Source organism: Myotis davidii, unplaced genomic scaffold (genome assembly GCF_000327345.1).
Source record: "Myotis davidii unplaced genomic scaffold, ASM32734v1 scaffold197, whole genome shotgun sequence".
Classification (NCBI taxonomy): Eukaryota; Metazoa; Chordata; class Mammalia; order Chiroptera; family Vespertilionidae; genus Myotis; species Myotis davidii.
Genome location: NW_006291549.1, coordinates 1,547,568 through 1,569,104, shown reverse-complemented (window position 1 = coordinate 1,569,104; position 21,537 = coordinate 1,547,568). Strand labels below are relative to the sequence as shown.

Genomic DNA, 21,537 nt, shown 5'->3' with positions numbered 1-21,537 from the left:
TATATATATATATATAATAAATAAAAATAAAATACTAAACTTGTAGGGCACCATATAATATGAAATAGAAATGCCATAGGCAATGGATACAGAAAGTATAAAAAAAAGGACATAAAATGGCTCTTAGACTTCATTTATACATAAAAATGAAATGAAAACTATTTCAAAATTTCATTTTTTCCTTTCAGATAAGCAAAGATCAGAACATCTGAAAACAATGTGATGGCTAGAATTTAGGGAAAAGAAGCGCCTTCTTACATTCCTACTAGAAATATAAACTAGAATAATAATTTGGCACCATATATCACAATTACAATTGTATATATCTTTTGATCCAGGGTAGAAGTAATCTATTGCTAGACAAGAAATTATCAAAAAATCAAGATGCTTAAAACAACAAATATTGGGAGATCTACTTCTGGCATGACCATGTGAGGAGCTCTGCTGACCCACTCTCAGGTGAAAATGGTGAACACTATAGCCTGTGCAAATGGTCCTAAAGGCAAACAGCAAATGAAGAAACCTATTCAGCAAAAATCATAAAAAAAATCAGTAAGAAAGCCAAGTGTTTATATGGTAGTCAATAAGATAGACATGAGCAGAGCAACATCTAAGTCTCAGTTATACTTCAGCAGCAGGCCCAGAAAAGCAACAAAACCAGAGAAGCAATGCCATGGCTGACCTCAGAATAATGACCCCACCCCTTCCATGGGCACCAACCAGTCAGTGAAGACCACAAAGAACACAGCTGGAAAACTGCGGAATATTCTATTAAGATCTTCCTCTGTGACCTCCCCTAAAATCTCCATCCTTAAAACCCTTAGGACAGAGGACCCAGCCTGCTCTCCCTCTAGGGAGCATGCCCATGTCTTTCCCTTTCCCTTCCTCCTCCCCTTGACCTTCCTCACTTCACCTTGACCTTCTTCACTTCTAAGCTCCAAAGGCCCTTCCTTTGCCTCTATAACTTGTTTCCTAAGCCCAATTCTTCTACAGATTACTTCTACCTCTGTGATTTTTCTAAATAAATGTTTTCTTACAGTTTGAGTCTTGGCTCTGAATTATTTCCTGGTCAGAACTCAAGTACAGTAGGTCCTCCAGTTATATCAGAGATCCGTTCCTATTGGGTCAGAACCCACCTACATAAGCACCTACATCACTCACATAGAGCACATACACAGCAGTAATGAAGTGAAACAGTAAAAAAAAAAATTGAAAGAAAGATAACAATTCCTGACCTTTACTTGTGGTAAATAAATAATAAAATAAACGTAAAGCACATATGTACATACGTCGAAATGATGAACTTTTTTTTATATAAATAAATGAGAGATGGCAACATAACCACAAAACAACGTCGTAACCCGGGGACTGTCTGTACCAAAGTTGCTGAACTCAGGTCTGGTCTGAACTCACCAGTCTAACACTGCAGCCATTCTCACTGCTGCCAACACGTAAGGTATCTGAACCAGGACAATTTCCCTTCCTCAGCAAGGTGAAGAGTCCACCCAGAATGCTGCAGAAAGAGCAAAGGGCTCCTCCATCTCCCCCAAGTTCCAAGTAGGAGAGCTTCTTTTCCCCAGGAGCAAGACATCAGCATTTTTCATCCTGCCCCGAGCTAATTGTTGCTGAGGCCAAGTCCTAGTCAAATAAATGCAACTGAGAGATGAGTCCATTTTTCCGCCCAATCACCATTTGTAAAATAAAAGGTTCTACCTTGGGCACTGAGCACTGGAGACCCATACTCCCTTGCCCAGCTTATGACAGCAGTGGTTCCACAACAACTGAGGCAAGCCAAGAGAAACTAAGGCTGCTGTCTCCCCTCCACCAAGCAATCAGCTCCTAGAGTGGTGGTGTCACTCAGAGAGAAACATGATATTGTCCATACTCTCAGCTCCTGAGGCCTGGCTCCCATTTTGCCTGGTATGGAAAAGAGGGTAGAGAAGCAAAGTAAAATATACAGGTCTTAATCTCTTCCCAAAGGGACTTGACTTCATTTACAACACATTGTTGAGAAGTTCAAGCCTAGAGGCATTCTCATGAACGGTGTAGTTTATGGTGAAAGGCAGTTTGGTAGGAAAGTCAAGATATATGCTAAACTGTAGGCCTGCTAGTGTGCAATAGAGAAAGGAGAAATAAGACAGCTAGGAGAAGCACTTAAAGCGTTTGGAAAAATGTCAAACACTGACTCAGAAACTTCACAGGAGCCACACCAAATTGGTTTGTAGAGTAACTTATTCCCTAAGGCAGCCGTTCTCAGTCTGTGGGTTGCCAGCCTGTGGGTCGCGCCCCCTTTAGGGGTCGAAGGACCCTTTCACAGGGGTAGCCTAAGACCATCTGAAAACACATATTGAATATATAATTACATATTGTTTTTGTGATTAATCACTATGCTTTAATTATGTTCAATTTGTAACAATGAAAATGCATACTGCATATCAAAAATTTACATTGCAATTCATAACAGTAGCAAAATTAGTTATGAAGTAGCAATGAAAATAATTTTATGGTTGGGGGTCACCACAACATGAGGAACTGTATTAAAGGGTCATGGCATTAGGAAGGTGGAGAACCACTGTTTATATATGTGTTTTCCAATGGTCTTAGGCGACCCCTGTGAAAGGGTCGTTTGACCCCCAAAGGAGTGAAGACCCACAGGTTGGCGACCCACAGGTTGAGAACCACTGTCCTAAGGCATTACTGAAAACAATTGAACAATCAACCACCAATTAGTGACATTTAACAGCTGGGTGTGGTCAAGGAAAGATAACAAGAAAGTCCTACCAAAATCTGTCATCTGGATATAGACTTTAATTAATCCAGCCAGTCACCAATCAAAAAAATCTGGAGGAAATGGGTAGGGAAGGTCAATAACCAGATCTGCTACAATATAATATCTCAAATGTTCACTTTCTAACAAAAAAAAAAATTAAGTCATGCAAAGAAACAGAAAAGTATAATCCATAAACTGAGAGTGTGACATGTTGGATTTATCAAAAAAATTTCAAAATAACCTTTATAAATATGTTCACAAAACTAAAGGAAGCCATAGTTTTAAAATTAAAGAAAGGTATAATGACAATGTTGCAACAAAGACCAAAAAAGAGATAGAAATTATAAGAAGTACCACGTGATCACAGACAGTAATTTGATTTCACACAAAAAAGAAAAGAACACTAGTAAATTGTAATAAAATATAGTTTAAAAGCATGTTTTTCTACTTTCTTCTCTTCACCAATTTGAAAAGCAACTACTTAAAATAATATATACATAAAGAATTGATGGGCTTAAATTACATGACAAATATGTGCATAAGATAATTATCAATAACAGCACAAATGAGGTGGATGATAGCAAAGTTTTACTGGGCTAAGGAAATTACAACATAACATAAAGCAATAATTATAAAAATGCATTGTTCAGTTTGTAACATTAATATATTTAATATGTATAACAGCAATAGCAAAGGAAGAGACATAAGGGAATATAGCTGTACTTCAGTAATGTTTCTATATGTCACTGGAAATAAGCTTAGAAAAATAGGAAGCTGATTCTGTTAAAATATCTTAGAGAGCAGACACAAACACATGCATGAACATATATACACACACACACAACCACTAAAAAATCAGTGAAAAAAATTATTAAAGAAATTTTAATGCTACAACAGAAAATATTCACTGAATGCAAAAGATAGTAGTAAAGAAGGGGATACAGGAACAAAAAAGACACGAATATATAGAAGACAAAAACTGACATGGCAGAGATGAATTCAGCCATATCAATAATAACATTTAAAGGTAAATAGATTAAACAATCCAACCAAAAGGCAGAGATTGTCAGACTGAATTAAAAAAAAAAAAAAAAAACATGATCCAAAAAAACACACTGTCTATGTAAGACATACTTTAGATTCAAGAACTCAAATACATTGAAAGTAAAGACATATAATGATAATAGAGTCAATCCATCAGGAAGATATCTATATATATAAAAGCCCAGCAATCGAAACAGCAGAATGACCAGAACAACCTGTGGCTATGATGCACACTACGGCAGCCAACCAGCATGATCTGGTCATGATTGGCACCTGCCCCTCCAGCCGGCCAGGCCCCCGATCAGCCTCCAACACCCCGATCGGGTGAGGCCAGATGGCCAATCTGCCACATCTCCTCCCCTGGGTTGGCCTGATCTGATCGGCCCCAACTAGGGTGGGCCAGCCAGACTCCACCCATGCACAAATTCATGCACCGGGCCTCTAGTAATAATTATAAACATATATGTACCTAGTAAACACAGGCCCAAAATACATAAAGCAAAAATGACAGAAATGAAAAGAGAAATGGACAACTCAATTACAATAGTTGAAGACTTCAATAGCCTACACTGATGATTAATTTTATGTGGAAACCTGGAGGGTGTTTTTGTATAGGATGACCATTTAAACTGGTGAATCTGAGTAAGCATTATGTCCTCCATAATATATGTGGGCCTCATCCAATGAGTTGAAGGCCTGAATAGAACAAAAAGACCAGCCTCCATGAACAAGAAATTTTCCTTCAGTCTTTATCTGCATCATCAACTCTCCTGAGTCTCAAATGTGCCAGTCTATACTGCAGGTATGAACTAAACAGCCACCATAATTAAGTAATAAAATGTTTTTTAAATAATTATCCTTTTTTAAGAGTTCCAGTAGAGGAGAGCTTTTTTATTTATTTATTTTTTTGAGCTCCAAGAATCAAGATGACTAATTAAGGAACCATTTACCAGAAAGCTGGGCTTCCCACTCATCCATGTTCAGGTGAGCTAACTGTAGTATTTTCCTACAACAAATGGCTGAGGACTACTTTCAAAACAACCATTTTCCTAATAACAGTTATCTGTAGGTTTAGAAAGCTATTGGTCCAAATTCATAAGCCAAAGAGCAATTATACAAATGTCTGAACACAGACATTTTTTATGACAAGAAAAGCAAAAAAGAAGGGCAATTAGAAATTCCGGGGTAAAATATCTTTTCCAGGAATACAAACATTACACAGACTTAAGTGTAGCACAATTTGGGTAACTAATTGACTATAAAGATGATAGTGATATTAGAAATATTCTTTTTGACAGATATAAATTGAATGACACATTTTCCCTTCTCATCAGATCCAAGCATATTACATGGTTCTTTAGGAAATAAATAGTTATGTAATTATAAATTTACTAGAGACCCAGTGCATGAATTTGTGGAAGGGTGGCATTCCTCAGCCTGGCTGGTGACCAAGGCCTATCAGGGGACCAATCAGCCAGGGGGAGAGACCCTGGGAGGTTGGCTGGCCAGCTCCCCAATCGGGGCCTATGGGGGGGCGGGGGAGGCAGCCAAAGGGTGTAGGGATCGCAGGAGGTTGGCCAGCCATGGGGGGAGGGACCATGGGAGGTTGGCCAGCTGTTCCCCTGATCAGGACCCACGGGGGGCCAGCTGAGGGAAGGGGCCATGGGAGGTTGGCTGTGGGAGTCCACTGACCACCAGGAGGCAGCTCCTAAGTTGAGCATCTGCCCTCTGGTGGTCAGTGCACATCAGAGCAACTGGTCAACAGGTCATTCTGGTCATTTGGTTGTAACGGTCGCTTAGTCTTTTATATTTATAGATAAATGCCACTTATAGGTTTCCAATTTCTAAGTCAACTCAAATTCCAATATCTCATAGTATAACCTATAAACTACAACAACAGAATTACCTGGAAAGCTTATTTTAAAAAAAAAAAAACTCCTAGATCTCATCTCTAGAGATTCAGTAGATCAGGGAAAAGTCTCAGAGATCTACACTTAGGTAAATTCTCTAATATATTATTCACAGTTAATTGTTACAGTAAACTTTGAGAATCTTTACTGTAAAGCAGTAATTCCAAAATTTTTCATTACATATCTATCTTATCAGCAAAAGGCTTTTGAGTGCCTACTCCCAATATATGTACATTTATTTATAAATTGTACACCATATATATACATATATATGTGTGTGTGTGTGTACACACACACACACACATACCTTTATATAAATAAAGATTGTATATTTTATATGAGAGGCCCGGTGCACGAAACTCGTACACAGGGGCTGGGAAGTTCCTCAGCCCGGCCTGTGCCCTTTCCCAATCCAGGATCCCTCGGGGGATGTCTGACTGCTGGTTTAGAGGTTAGAGAAAAACCTTGTGAGAGAAAAACAAAGCAAAACAAAACAGAGGCCAATCCAGTGAGGGTGAGTTCTGAGGAGCTAGGGTTAACTTCCTCCTTGAAGATTCGCCAGGGAAGAGGGGAGGAAGGAGTGAGTGTGTGCGTCTGTCAGAGAGAGAGAGAGAGAGAGAAAGAGAGACCCCCCAAAGACTCCAGACTCTTTTGTTTTAAAGCACAAAACTTTGCTTTCCCCACATTTATCGCATGTTTGAACACAGACCATCGTGTACTTCAAGCAACATGTATTAGGGAAGGAGAATGCAGCCTTAAAACAAAGGGTGGGGTGTCAGAAGTGAGTAACTCCTCTGGTCCTCCCAGCTGAAGCTCCTCTGGGGCCTGCCTGTTTTCAAATCCATTTATCTCTTGGCGCGTAGGAGGTTAGGGAGCGCAGAATTATCCTGGGAGGGGAAGGTTAGGGGGACTGCATCTGTGGTATTCGCCCCAAGTTTCATTTCCTCACCCTCCTGGGTCGCTTTCCACCCCAACACTGATCCAGATAATGGGGTCGGAGGTCTGCAGCTGGACACTTCCAGGCGGAGAGCGTGCTAGGGGCCAGGTGGTCCAGCTCTGAGGCCCCTGCGTCCACGCCCCATCCCCTGCCAGCTTCCCGTCTACGGGCAGTGGCTCAGGGTGTTCCGCCCTGCTGTGCACCAGACTCAACCCAAGTGGGTGTGGGGAGAGATTGGGCAGCTCCAGGACAGGCAGCTCCGTGGCTAGTGCCTTTGAATTGAGTGCCACTGTGGGGGAAAGAAAAGCCTCCCCAGAAAGACGTTTTTCAAAAGCTTTCCTTCCTCCAGCTGCCAGCAGCTGGCCCTCCCCCGGCCCACACCCGCCTTGACCTGGCCCCACCCGCATCCACCGCCACCCACCCTCCGTTCCCCATTCCCCTTTGAGCGATCTGCACCTGCCAGCTGGGGAGGGAGGGACCCGGAGGTTGGCCAGCAGGCCCCAATCAGGTGATCAGGATGGTCAGTGTGCATCATAGTGACCAGTCATTCTGGTCATTCTGCCATAAGGGTCATTGGGCTTTTATATAGATAGATGAAAAACAGAAATATTAAATGATGAGAAAAATGACCTAAAAATATTTTAATATTTGCTTCTGTCACAACCAAGAGTAAAGTGAAAATTAAAGAATAGCTTTGGAAAGTTAAAAAAATATAACAAATTAACAAGTTTAAAAATATATAAAAATAAAAAAGAGGAAGATAAAGAAAGAATAACAGAAATGACAACTGAAGTGCCAAGAATATATCTCCTCAAAGGCTTATTCTGCTAAAAAAAAACAGAGCGGGCAGAGTGATCACATTTTATCTCAACGATGATTGAGGAAGTTACAAGAGTATGTTAACAAAAGACTTTATTCTGATTATCATAAGAGAAATCTGATTGATGAATTAGACATACAAGCAACAGGAGGAGAAACTGATTACACTATTTTAAGAGCTCACAATAATCAAGGACAGTGAAATTAAACATTGATATATATCACAGATTTTAAAAAGTTGAATGCCAGCAATAGTCGAATGATCCCAGGGCAAGTGACTCCAAATGTAAATGCAGTTCAAATTATCAAAAATAATATTCAGGTTACATAATCATGACTCCAATAAAGAAAAAGAAAAATGCATCCATATGCTTAGCTTCTCATTTAGGAAATGTAATGGAATTCATTTAATAGGAAAGCAAGTTTTTAATTGCTCTGCTAAGTGTCATGGGACTACTGTATATCAAATGTTTGATAAGGAGTACCTAACATCACTCTGCTGTTTCTAATGACCAAGTAGAGGCCTAATAATCTACAGTTGAATCACGGCATCTCACACTAGATAATACAGAGTGTTAAGTGAAATCCCTCAACCTATTTCAGAATACTTACTACACTCTGGCAAGGTCATCCCAGGCTTTAAAGTAAATACTGCAATTATCTTAGCGGAAAATGGAGAATGACTAGGAAGATGTCAACAAGAGCAATCTAAGAGTAAGAAGCCAAACAACAGGGACTTCTCCAATTTTTAAAGTTGAGCTGTAATAGCTCATCTCTCTCTCTCTCTTCTGTCTCTCTCTCTCTCTCTCTCTCTCTCTCTCTCTCTCTCTCTCTCTCTCTCTCTCTGTCACAGTTTACCCCTTTCTTGCAAACTTCCCAAATATGTCTGAATATGAGCAAGAGATATGGCTTACTTATCTGTACTACCTGGTGAACTGGCATCCCTTGAAATAAATCCAATACTTTTATCATTTGGAAATCAAATACATCTCTTTCAGTTAGCGATTTTCAACTGGTGTGCTATAAGAATTTTGAAAACATGCATTACCTGACTAGTCAGAGGCACTGACCTCTTTTCCCTTAGATTTTCAAATAAAAAATGACAACAGCCAACACAATGATAGCCATCTGGTGTGAATGAATCAAAATTGTATTTTTTGACAGATGGGCAAAAAATATATTTTTTGGTGTGCCGCAGAAGTTTAGTAATTAGTTTATGTGTGCCATGAGATGAAAAAGGTTGAAAATTGCCACTTTAGGGGATTAACACCAAGTTCTAATTTTCATAATGAAGAAAAACAAATTCAACAAACGAAATACTCATGAAAAAATGACTCGGGCACTTACCTTTCCACAATCAAACTGACTGTTTGTGTGATATCTGGGTTTGTCACTTGGAGACGTTTCCACAAAGACCATACAAATTCTTTATCAGCCTTAAAAAAAAAAAAGAAGACATTTTAAATGCATTGCTTTGTAGCTGTAATGGAGAAGACAATATGCTACATAAAGTTAAAAATGAAAACACCATATTACTTGATTACTAGTACTATAACTATAAAATAGATTCTTAAAAAATAGAGCGAGAAGCTTTCTTTTAAAAAGTTCTTGTAGTGATAACCCATATACACTTACACTATTTCTACCCTTCGCATTTTAGAGTATAAACACTGAAATGCTGACTATTAAGGTAAATTTGCTCTAAAAGGAAATGGCCCTCTAGCTATTGCTCCCTTCTCAGCAAAATTCCTTCTGTCTCCATTTCTTTAATTCCCATTTACTCTATAACCTCCTCCAGTCAGATTTCCCTTCTCACTATTATGCTAAAATCATTTCTAAAGGTCATCTATATATCCAAATCCAAATGGACAATAAACAGTTTCAGTCCATAAGTCCTTGATCAGTTGTTATCAACTGTTGACTGCTAGGAATCACTTTTGGGGAGTTTGTGTTTTCTTTAAATAGTGATGCTCTATTCTGATTTAATTTGTTTCAGGTAAGGTTCAAGTATTTTTTAAAAGCTCCTGAAGTAATTCTATGCACACAATTTTGAGAACCACTGCTCTAGGTGAACTCATTTAATCCCATGGTTTTATATGTCAACTCTACTCTGATGACTCACGTTTCTCTTCCTAGCTGTCTCCTCTACCCATATCTTGAATCTCCAACTGCCTAACAATTCTACTTGAATGCCTAATAGGTATCCAAAATTTAACTTACCCAAAATAAAATGTTTGATTTCCTACCCTTTCCAAAACCTACAGCTCTGTTTCTCAGAAAATGACACCATCTACTCATTTGTTCATAGGCCTAGGATTCGATCTGAGTTGCTCTCTTTGCCCCATATTTCATATCCAAACCATCAGTAAATCCTATTGGCCTTAGCTACAAAATATATCCCAATTCTAATCAATTCTCAACTCTCCCATAACTATTACCCTTGTCCAAGTCAAGTCCATCTCTTGCCCAGCTCTCCACAATGGTCCCCGCCTAGCCTTTTAACAAGTCAAAATCCTCCAATTGATCCCTGTCAATTAGGAAAAGAATCCAAACACTTTACCAAGACTATAAGACCCCCCATTATCTGGCCCCACATATACTTGTCCAACCTCATCTATCACTCTTTCTCTTGCTCACACTGCCTTTTTTGCTCCACCTGTACCAGAGTCTTTGTACATGTACTATCCACCAGATCTTCATATAGATTATTCCTTCACCTCATTCAGGTCTTGGCTTAAATGTCACCTCTTCAGGAAGGCTTCCCTAATTATACTTATAGCTACCAAAATTGGTAAGTCTCTGGTTAACCCCTTGACCTGTCTAATTTTTTTTTTCACAGCACATTTTAAAATACTATTTTTGATTGTTCATTTGTTTATGTTTACTTGTGTGGCAGATATCACTTACCTGTAGCTCTTTCTATCACCCAATATCCCCTTCCTATTAGTTACAGAAAACATTTTAGCTCTTTGCTGCCCAATTAAAAGACAGGCCTCACTTGCCTGTAAGCTTTGTGACTATGCTCTGCCAATAAAATATAAGTGTTGTTGGAAATTTTAAAATTAGTTTTATGTCTACCAATTGTGTTAGAAATATTTTTTCCATAATGTTGTTGTTTAACTACCTTTGGGGAGAAAAGGTATTTATTTATTTCATATATTCAAATTTATCCATCAATTACATTATAGCTTGTGGATTTTATGTACCATTTAGAAGCCGTTTTCTACACCAATATTAGAAATATATTTACCTATATTTACTTCTAAAATTTTATGTTTTCATTTTTTAATGCTCGAATGTTTTATGTAGTCTGTGTTGTTTTTCTTTAAAGACTTCTGACAGCCTGAATACTAGAGAGTACTATAACAATCCTTATACATCATGCATTATTTTATCCATTTAAAAGTAAGAATTCAACATTTGAGCTAAAGACAAAAAATGTCAATACAGGGTGTGCAAAAGTAGGTTTGCAGTTTTAAGTATGCAAAAATAGTTTATTCTTATATTATTTATTAACTAGACGCCCAATGCAAGAAATTCATGCAAGGGGCTTGGCCCATCACAGCCCCAGCTGCCTTGTGGCCCCACCCACTGGTCCTTCCAGAAGGTCATCCGGAAGGTCATTCTGGAAGGTTATCCTGCCATCAGGTCTAATTAGCATATTAGCTCTTTATTATATAGGATTATTGTATTATTTGCCATACGAACTGTAAGCCTACTTTTGCCCACTCCATATATAAACATGTCATAACCTACTCAAAAAGCAATGAAAATATGGAAAAAGTAAGCTAATACAACATTATGTGCTTTAATATCCCTATTTTTAAAAGGTATGTTGATGACATTACAAAATCTCTTGAAACCAATGTTAGCTATAAATATATCTTCTAGCTTGCTTCCAAACAAATTAGCAAAGACTGACATGTATTTTAATCTCAACTAAAGTACTAAGCAAGAAATAAAAATAAAAATGTAAAAAAAAATGTTTTCAACATTTATAAAATAACTGAGTTACTTCAGCTTAAAAAAGTATGACTTACTAATAAAGGACTTTGATCTAGCAGTGAAAGTGACATAAGGAATCTATAAATATCTGTTGAGGAAATGGTTACACTTTAATTTATACTTTTTTCTTTTTGTTGTTATGGTTAGTGGTTATTTTACATCATTTCTTCATTCCCCAACAAAGAGAAAATAGTAATAAATTCTCCTTAAGCTGTTAATATTATAGAGTCCAGAGAAAAAAGCCTCCTTCTGAGGAAAAGAATCCTGTAAAAACACTCTATTGTTTACAGTTTATACCCAGAAATCATTGGGGGAAATACTTGCTAATTTCCAAATTTCTTTATTTTAAAATTTCATTATTAATTTCTTTTATTTATGGTCAGTAACAGTATGCAAGTTTTCTTTTTTACCTAAATATACTCAAATGCATAAGTGATACCTAGTTTGAAAGAAAAAGTTCTTTTATGAGCAATAAAAAGCTATGAATGGATGTGGGACTAGTCTATGTATTAGTTTTTATGAGTGCCTCAGTTATTTAAATAGTATATCATCTTCAATGTGGATTATACTTCTAGTTGCTAAAAAGACTTCCTTTCATATACAAAAAGAAATAAAGGCTCCAGAAAACACAAAACTAGTTTTCAAACTGTTCCAGACATTATTAAAACAAGAAAACTAACCACTGCCAATAGCACTGTCTTTATGTTTTCCTATATTTCACTACTTTAGAACACTTAAATATTTTCTTTAAAAAAAACACAAACCTTTAAAAATTACTCATAAAATTATTATTACTTACAGAACTTCTACACAGAATCAAATAATTAAATTTTAAAATCCTTCTCACAGTTTATTAAACTCAGCCAATGAATGAGTTGACCAAATGCTAGGAGACTTGAGCCTAACTTATCTTAGCAGTGGATTAGCTTTGACTTTCACTTATCTGCTAGCATGGAAATATATATCCACTTTACAGATACAGACACCCAAAATTGTCTTTTTCACTGGGTTCCTAATCTACCAGCCCCCAGTTCAGTGTCTAACAACATAATAGGCCACCAATTGACCTTTACTGGAGGAACAAATTCAATAAACATATGAAATATATTTCCCATATTTAAACAAAAAAATGGGAGGAGTTTAATTACATAGTATAGTACAAAGTAGCCACTCAATAAATTATGAAAATTAACTACATGAAAATATTCACCTCCCAGAATAAAGATACTATCAATGATAAGGATTCTAATTATTTAATAAGTATGTTCTCAATTTTTTTTTCTTTTTGAGTGACTGGACAGCACAGCTAAATGTATAACAAAAAAATAATAACTGGCTGAGTTCTCTGGTCATATACTCTTAATTCCAATATTTGATGCTTCTTGAAAGTTAGTTTCATCATTAAAGTTGAAATAGTGAATATATATTTCATTTAAACACCCTAATTAATTTTCACCCGAAATCGGTTTACAGCTTTTTGACTGCTACTAAAAAAGGAACTAAGCTTTGATATATACATACACATATACATACATACATGTTACACATACTTTTTCTCATCTGATATTCCAAAAGGAGTAATAAATGTCTACATACAGGTACCCACATCATCCTTTGTCACAAATAGCACATATTCTTGAATAATCAAAATATGGTGAAGTTGGGTTATAAACAATGGACAAAGCATCAATGTCATGGACTTAAAATTAGCCTTTGGAGCATCATTGAACATTCCTTTGGAAAAAGCTACATTTGGAAGCTCATGTCCTATCCTTAATAAACCCAAGACAGACAGCTTTTCTCCCATCTTGTAATTAATCATGTTTTCTTAAACTAAGCATTATGTGTATGTGGCTTGCTAATCTGAGACCATATGAAAAAAGTTTAATTAAATATACAATCACATAGAGTAGGATAAGATGTTCATATTCAAAGAGACACTTGGAACTGAGATTGTTTTCTATTACATGCTTATTCTGAGTCATTCCCATAGAGGGGAGACATGGAATCACTCAAACTTCTTATTTCTCCAGGTACATATAATTAAATTCCTGTAAGTTAAATGTGGGGGGGGGGGCACAACTAACCTAAATGAAGCTATGTACTACTTATGACAAGAGACTAATTATCAGATTTCATTTTCTCAAACTGTACATTTGACCCATTACTAGGTTGTGAAATGAATTTAAATGTGAGATCTGAGCTGCATTTTCTTAAATAACAGAATTTAAAAGAAAATATCAGTTAATAACATAGTAAATGTTCTTTCTGAAATTATGTGTGTCTGTATGATGTGTATACATACTAGGTTGAGATGTAAAATGAATGTCCTATTTTGGAAATTGTAATTTTGTAAAGATTTGAAAAAATATAGGGTTAATACTATATATCCTTGGGTAATGTGATTTCTAGCTGAATAAGTGGAAGAACAAGCAAAAAAATATGTAAAAGTGAATGTTTAATTCCTTAAATGCTTGTTTACAAAACAAGTGGGAGTTCGACTTCCCCTGTTTATCCAAGAGCAGGAGTATGGTTTGACTGAAGTTTTATGATATTTGGGAAACTAGCAATCTTGTCTCACATTACTGGAATGCCTATGATCATCTAATTGTCAATATTACAAAAATCTCAGGTACCACTGCTCTAAGCTAATTATGACCATCTCTATTCTTACATCTGCCTAGAATACTTCATTCATCTTCCTAGTCCCTTCTATGTCCAAGATCACAAAGGCCAACACCCTGTTTGAAGCCAATTTTTTAAAGACTGTAACAGTGTATGTATCTAGGGCAGTGGTTCTCAACCTTGGCTGCACATTGGAATCACCTGGGAATCTTTTTAAACTCCTGATTTTCAGAATGAGGCCCAGAAATCAGGATTTTAAAAAGATTGCCAGGTGATTCTAATGTGCAGCCAAGGTTGAGAACCACTGATTTAGGGGAAGAGGTCAGTCACTGGGCTGTTTCCAACAGATTTTCTAAATCAAATCAATCATAAAAAGTAACTATCTTAGCTCCTTAGCCACTAGCAGTGGTTCTCAACCTTCTGGCCCTTTAAATACAGTTCCTCATGTTGTGATCCAACCATAAAATTATTTGCATTGCTACTTCATAACTGTAATGTTGCTACTGTTATGAATCGTAATGTAAATATCTGATATGCAGGATGGTCTTAGGCGATCCCTGTGAAAGGGTCGCGACCCACAGGTTGAGAACCGCTGATTAGCTGGTTCCACTCCTAAAGACACCTTGGTGTTTTGCAGCTCCCGATTGGTTGTCTCAAAGACAGTGATCTAAAGACCTATGGAGTGAACCCCAACATTGAATGACCCGATCCTATCTAAAGGCCCTGCTAACAGCCAGCGAGTGTGGTGAGGATGCAGCATGGAAGGGCCATCAACTCTCTGCACATGATCCAGCCACCTCTGGTGCACACACATTCTGCACATCACGGGAATGCCATGTGCACGCCGCTGACCTAGGAAATGACATTAGACTCTGTAATTGGAGTGAAAGTTCCCGCTCGAGGACCGGTGGCCTCCTGTGGCGGGTTTCTAAGGATCATCACCCACTGTGTGTGCAAGTTCCCGGCCCAAGGCGCCGTCAAAGTTATGGGTCTGTGTTTCCAACTTAAGTTGACTGACAAGGGATGGGTGTGGGTCTGAACATTAAAAACAGGCTCCTCCCTCGGTGCATTTGACTTGAACGAGTGTTTAAACTTTCCTGTTCAGCATTTCAGCGCGTGCCCTGCACACCGCGCCCGCGGCACCCAGAGCCTCTGCAGCTCGGCGGAGACTGGGCTTGGGGAGGAGGTGCGGGGAGGGCGTGACTGCCGGTCCAGGCGGCACCCAAGCAAAGAAAACCAAACGTTTCAGCTGCTCACTCCATTTGCTCCGGGACACGACCTGGGACGCGTCTGCCTATATCGCCGCCATCTTCTTTCCACAATCAAACTGACTGTTTGTGTGATATCTGGGTTTGTCACTTGGAGACGTTTCCACAAAGACCATACAAATTCTTTATCAGCCTGACACAGGGCCAGCTCCTCCTTGAGGCTGCTCAGCTCTTCCTCCAGCAGCTGCATCCGGGCCACCATGACCTCCTCTACCGAGATGCCCTCTAGCCGCTCGGACCCCGGGGGCGCCCTGAGCAGGGGAGCCTGAGCCGGAGCTGACCCCCCCGGCCCTCGCTGGCCTCCCGACCCCTCTCCACTCGGCCAGGGTATGTCGCCTCGGTCCACGACGCCTTCACCGCCGAGGCCGGAGGCCTCGCTGCTCACTGCGTGGACCGCAGCTCCCCGCCCAACACGTGAGGACCGGGTCCCCGAAAAAACTATAACCCAGCTTTTTAGATGCTCTGACAGATTAGTACAGAGCATGGGTGCCAATAGTTGTGAAAATATGCATCTACGAGGAAAAAAGACAAGGCAGTGTTGAAGGACACGGCCAACAAAGTGTTGAAAGGCTGCCAGGTTATTTCTTGTTTAAGCCTAACAGGATAGCAATCTGTGGCACAATTTTAGGGGGTTATTTGCCTTAATGTTTTCTTTTTTTTTTAAATATATTTTATTGATTTGCCTCGGCTTGCCACTCATCCAACCCCCCTACGCCGCACGCCATTCTAGCCGGCATCTCCCCTCGTAGAGCCTTCCCTGCGAGCCCCTCGTGACCCTCCCTGTGATTCCTGGCCCCCAAGGCCCCGGCCAACTCGTTTGTCACGTCTCACTGAGCGCCCTGGAGTGTGGGTTACACGGCGAATCTCTCCTGCCCTTTGCAGGCGCCTGGAGGATGGGGAGTGAGTTTCAGGCTGGCGTTTCCCTTTGCAAAACCGCTTCACGTAGATCGGACATCCAGCTGACGGGTGCCCCGGAGAGGTGCAAAGCCTTGTGCTGAGCTGGGGCCCTCAGGCAGGTTCCCCATTTGCATGACGATCTTCTCGTCCCCCTTTGTCTTTTGTTCTGCGAGAGAGTCGTGATTTCCTTTGCATTTTTGTCAGCCGCTTCAGGTGCTGGCTGAACGTCAGAGCGAGTGTGACCCACTGTCGCTGCCTGACAGTGTGGGTCCTTGAACAACTGGAAGTCAATAATTCGGAGTGCGGTTAAGGAAACAAGACCAGCAGCCCCACATTGTTCAAGGGTCAGCCCCGCATTGTTTCCATGTTTCAACTGTACATGGAAAATTCCAGAAATTACCAAAAAAAAAAGGTCATACAAGAAAAAGAAACAAGACCAGCTTTCTGTATCCTTTTTAAAAGAATTGCTTTTCCTCCTCCCTGCTATTTCTTGCTTTATAAACTTCGAATAGGCAACATTCTCTTTCTTTGTCATCATAACACGTTCTACCAGGGATCCGTTTAGTGAGGAGATGTACATTGCACCAGCCATAGAGTTCCACCTAAAGCTGGATCTGCTCTCTTCGGAAGAAAGGGCGCCAGAGTATTGCAGAGCTGGGTAAGGAGGAGAGGACTGGGAGCAGGGCTGCCTGCTGTAACTGATGACCTCTGCGTGTGATCAAAACTATGGCTCTGGGCCAGAATCTAGTCCACACTCAAGAGACAGCCCCCTCCCCAAATCAGAAGCTGGCGAAGGCGAGATGAGTGAGCTGCCTTCCCTCTCATTTAGAAAAGGATGACTTTAGAAACAGCACATATAAGCCTGTGTTTCAAGTCACTGCCACGTTGACCGTTCACTATAGGCTGAGTCCATGGCTGAGCACTTTTCATATAAGTACTTATTCCCTTCTTACAGCATCACAGTAAAATAGAGACTCCCATGTTACCAGTGAGCCTCACGAGATTGTGGTTCCTTGCCTGAAGTCCCACATCTGGCATTAGAAGAGCAAGGATAGGAATCCACTTAACTCTAAAACCTGTGCCTTTGATCGCTACCCTTACTCCGGGTACTAGTCACTTGAAATACAGCATTAGGCCTGATAGCATGTAAGATTTCACTGGGCTTCAGATTCACATGTTTGGCACAAAATCAATATGAATGCATTTTTAATAGCTACTTGGTATTCACTCAAAAGTGCATCATTTCGCCTGATTGTAGAAAGATTCTTTTGGAAAGCAGTGAAAATTCTTAAGTACAATGGATACATATACATATTTGACTCAAGAATAAAATCCTGAATCTATACCTAGGTAGACAATTTTTTTAACTTTCTTTTTATTATGGTAAAATACCCATATCATAAAATTTACCATTTATTTTAAAGCCCGTGAAAATAAAGAAAAAATTCAGTATCATTAAGTACATTCACAATGTTAGGCAACCATTACCATTAGTTCCAGAACATTTTCACCACCCCAGAGCCAAACCCTGTACCCATTAAACAGTCACTCCCCATTTAACCCTCCCACCACCACCACCACCACCACCACTCTCCCAAGCTCAAGATAACCACCAACCTGCTTTCTGTCTTTATGGATTAGACTGTTCCATTTAATGTAAATGAAACCATACAGTACATAGCATAATGTTTCCAAGCTTCTTTCACTAAGCGTAATGTTTTCAGACTTCATCCAATTTGAGGATGTATTAATACTTCATCCCTTTTTATTGCTGAATAATATTCCACTGTATGGATATGTTACAATTTGTGTTTCCATTCATCCATTGATGGGCATTTGGGTTGATTCCACCTTCTGCCTATTGTGAATAGAGCTGCTATGAGCATTCACATAGAGGTTTTTCTTTGAACAGCTATTTTCAATTATTTTGTGTATATATCTAGGCGTGTAACTGCTGGGTCACGTGGTAATTTTATGTTTAACTTACTGAGGAATCTCCAAACTGTTTTCCCACAGTCCACAGTGGTTTCACAACTTTACATTCCTACCAACCATGTTATAAAATTCCAATTTCTCTGCATTCTCACCAATACTTGTTTTCCTTTTGTAAAAAATATTTTCTCTTTATGGCCATACTTGTGGGAGGGAAGTGATACCTCATTGTAGTTTTGGTTTGCATTTCTCTAATGACTAATGACATTAATCATCTTTTCATGAACTTGTTGCACATTTGTTTATCTTCTTTGGAGAAATGTCTATGTTCTTTGTCCATATTTTATTTGCGTTGTTGTCTTTTTGTTGTTGAGTTGTAAGTGTTCTTTACTGGCAGATAATTTTTAAGAATAGAAACTTGTACTTTTTCAGAAGTGTACATAGGAAGTTCTTTCATGTATTAGTTATTTTCTGAAGTGACAGAAATGTGAAATAATGAATATTAACATATGTAACTCAAGAAGATAAGTTAAAAATCTATACTACTTGAATAAAAATGTGCCAAACAATCAACAGTGTTTCTCCTGTGCAATTCTTTGTTCAAACATTTAAGAGTGATGATGTCTGTTCTGCAGGTATATGTAATAAAATCTGCTGAGGATGAAGTAAATTAGAATATAGAAACACATAATTATATTCATATAATCATTGTATAGGTAAAATACTGGGAGTAATGTACAAATTAATAAGGTATTAAAATCACACCTATCACCTTAATTTTAAAAATGTATTTCTAATTTCTGTTTAAAAGAGAAAAAATGTGTTAAGAATTTCTTAGCCCTTATGCTTCTTTGTTTCCAGAAATAATGCCAAGTTTTAAGACATGTCTATGTCTTTACCAATTTGGTATAAGTTTTATTTGGTCAGCAGAATATACCTATTACATTTGAAACCACTGTTAGGTATCGGTAAAACCATAAATATCATAGATTTCTTTTATATCATTTGAAATTTATCTTATGTTTAACATTTTTCCATATACTAAGAATTTAAATAAAAAAATATTCTGCTGCCTACACCTTAAACAGCGAAAAGAATCCCACAAACTAGAATATGACAAGGTGACACTTGAATCGGCAGCAGACATATCATGTCAGCCTAGTGTGGACAAATTGCGCTATAGGAATTAGTCTGCTGGCTATCCAATCTGACTGGGAGTTTCCCTTATGTAATCTTGAACTACCCCATCTGCTGAAGGCAGGGAAAGACCCAAGAAAAAAGACAGACTACTCCTTATTGGTAGGTGGCAGGTTTCATAAATAAGGGAATTTACTGAAGGGGCTTGTCTTGGTCAGCAGAAGGATCAGTAATTTTCTCACCCAAAAGACAAATCTTCAAAGTTTGTATAGAAACCTTAACAGAGTTCAATCAGGTACCCAGTCCAGATGATCTCAAGACCACAATCTCTCTGAAGGCTGTGTTCTTGGGCAGCTTCTAGCTCAGGAAAGGAAAGCTGAGGGCATATTCCAAGCACAGGGGAGGACACCTTAAACAGCGAAAAGAATCCCACAAACTAGAATATGACAAGGTGACACTTGAATCGGCAGCAGACATATCATGTCAGCCTAGTGTGGACAAATTGCGCTATAGGAATTAGTCTGCTGGCTATCCAATCTGACTGGGAGTTTCCCTTATGTAATCTTGAACTACCCCATCTGCTGAAGGCAGGGAAAGACCCAAGAAAAAAGACAGACTACTCCTTATTGGTAGGTGGCAGGTTTCATAAATAAGGGAATTTACTGAAGGGGCTTGTCTTGGTCAGCAGAAGGATCAGTAATTTTCTCACCCAAAAGACAAATCTTCAAAGTTTGTATAGAAACCTTAACACCAAGACCACAATACTCTCTGAAGGCTGTGTTCTTGGGCAGCTTCTAGCTCAGGAAAGGAAAGCTGAGGGCATATTCCAAGCACAGGGGAGGAGTGTGGAGCCTCCAATAGCTGGAGTCCAGCTCATGAGTAAACCAAGTGATCATGTCTTATTAATGACCTTCCCAACATAGTCAAAGTAAACCAAGAAAATTGTTTTGTGCTAACAATTACCGCAATTTTGTTTGAGTAATTCTTGGCAACTATTGATCCCCTGCTCAGTCCTGGGAGTGCTTTAGGTCAAGATCATAGGCATCCAAGGATGACATCATCCACTTCAGCTGTCCCATGTGGTTTTCACATAGTTAAAAACTGATGATCTTACAAGTGCTATGACAACAGAATTTCATTTTCTATTTTCATCTTCAACAGTTATATTAAAGTCCAAAATTTTAAATAACTGATTTTTTTTCTAACTATTAGGCTTTTCTAAAATTATCTCCATTGATGCAAACTCCCAGTGTTGGTCTCATTCTGAAAAAATAAATAAATAACCTGTGTACTTTAAGTTTGAGTAACTTTTTTCAGCTTATTTGGTTCAGCAAAGTTTTGTCAGCTGATGTTCATTGGTGCCAATTCAACACAAACACTACACTACAATTTGGTGTGTAGTGAAGAAGGAAACTTTATTCAGTGCAAAAGAGCTCAATTATGATACAACATGGCTGTAAAAACAGCACAGCTATGAGGAAACCCTGGGGCCAGGCCCCTTTCTGCTCTCACTAGACAGCTCTGCACTGTCATGTAATCTTCCTCAGCCAGGGAGAGGCAGTCTTCAATAGAAAGGCAAAGTATGCTCCCTGAGCCAGAGGGAAGCTAGCTTACTTATATGGACAGGAGTCCCCGCCCCTTGTCCCTGATTGGTCTGTCCTCATGCAAATTAGGACTCCAAATCTTTGTAGTTTGATTGGTTCAAAAGGCACTGTCCTGATTAATCAAAATAGAGCCACTCTGATTGGCTAGAGCTGTGCAGCTCCGTTAGGATGGGGAAACCTCAGTCCTATTGCTTGAAATAGGATTCCAGGAACTCCTTTATTAGGACAGGCTCAGTTGGCTGAAACACATTGCAGGCAGGTAGTTCAGTGCAGAGGCAGGCAATTCAGCACAAGCTTCTCCTGAAGTATTTTGTTCATCCTTCTTTGTCTGTATTTTAGTTTTCTCTTTCTAAGAGAGAGAATGGTAGACCCATGGTCTTCGGTATTTCATCTAAATATTTTTTACCCTAAGACAGCGGTTCTCAACCTGTGGGTCGCGACCTTTGGGGGTCAAACGACCCTTTCACAGGGGTCACCTAAGACCATCGGAAAACACATATATAATTACATGTTGTTTTGTGATTAATCACTATGCTTTAATTATGTTCAATGTGTAACAATGAAAATACATCTGCATATCAGATATTTA

At 39.0% G+C, this 21,537-nt stretch overlaps 2 protein-coding genes across 8 annotated transcripts in view; both read right to left on the bottom strand.

Moving 5' to 3' along the window:
- CNTLN (centlein) overlaps positions 1 to 11,572 on the bottom strand; it is a 268,476-nt gene extending 256,904 nt beyond the window's left edge. For all 7 annotated transcript variants that reach the window (XR_001514051.1, XM_015564722.1, XM_015564724.1 and 4 more), the window contains exons 1-2: positions 11,521 to 11,572; positions 8,828 to 8,916 (exon numbers count right to left, since the gene is read on the bottom strand). Coding sequence is in view for 6 of the 7 variants with exons in the window: in XM_015564722.1 (XP_015420208.1) it covers positions 8,828 to 8,916; positions 11,521 to 11,556 (125 nt within the window). In the remaining variant the exon portion in view is untranslated. The remainder of the gene's footprint in view (positions 1 to 8,827; positions 8,917 to 11,520) is intronic.
- Positions 11,573 to 15,038: 3,466 nt separating this feature from the next.
- On the bottom strand, positions 15,039 to 16,409 carry LOC107183263 (centlein-like). Its single transcript, XM_015564738.1, has 3 exons — positions 16,321 to 16,409; positions 15,417 to 15,890; positions 15,039 to 15,123 (listed from the first exon to the last, which is right to left on the bottom strand). Exons 1-3 carry the CDS (start codon positions 16,407 to 16,409, stop codon positions 15,039 to 15,041), a joined length of 648 nt encoding a protein of 215 aa, XP_015420224.1.
- Positions 16,410 to 21,537: the final 5,128 nt, after the last annotated feature.

Bases quoted from the DNA above. Each gene is read 5' to 3' on its own strand.
- LOC107183263 (XM_015564738.1), bottom strand. From the start codon at position 16,409: ATGCAAATGGGGAACCTGCCTGAGGGCCCCAGCTCAGCACAAGGCTTT. The intron at 15,891-16,320 runs GTGAAGCGGTTT...TTTTCCTCGTAG, and splicing joins CAGCTGGATGTCCGATCTAC to ATGCATATTTTCACAACTAT. The intron at 15,124-15,416 runs GCGGCGATATAG...ATCCCTTGTCAG, and splicing joins TTGATTGTGGAAAGAAGATG to TCAACTTAAGTTGGAAACAC.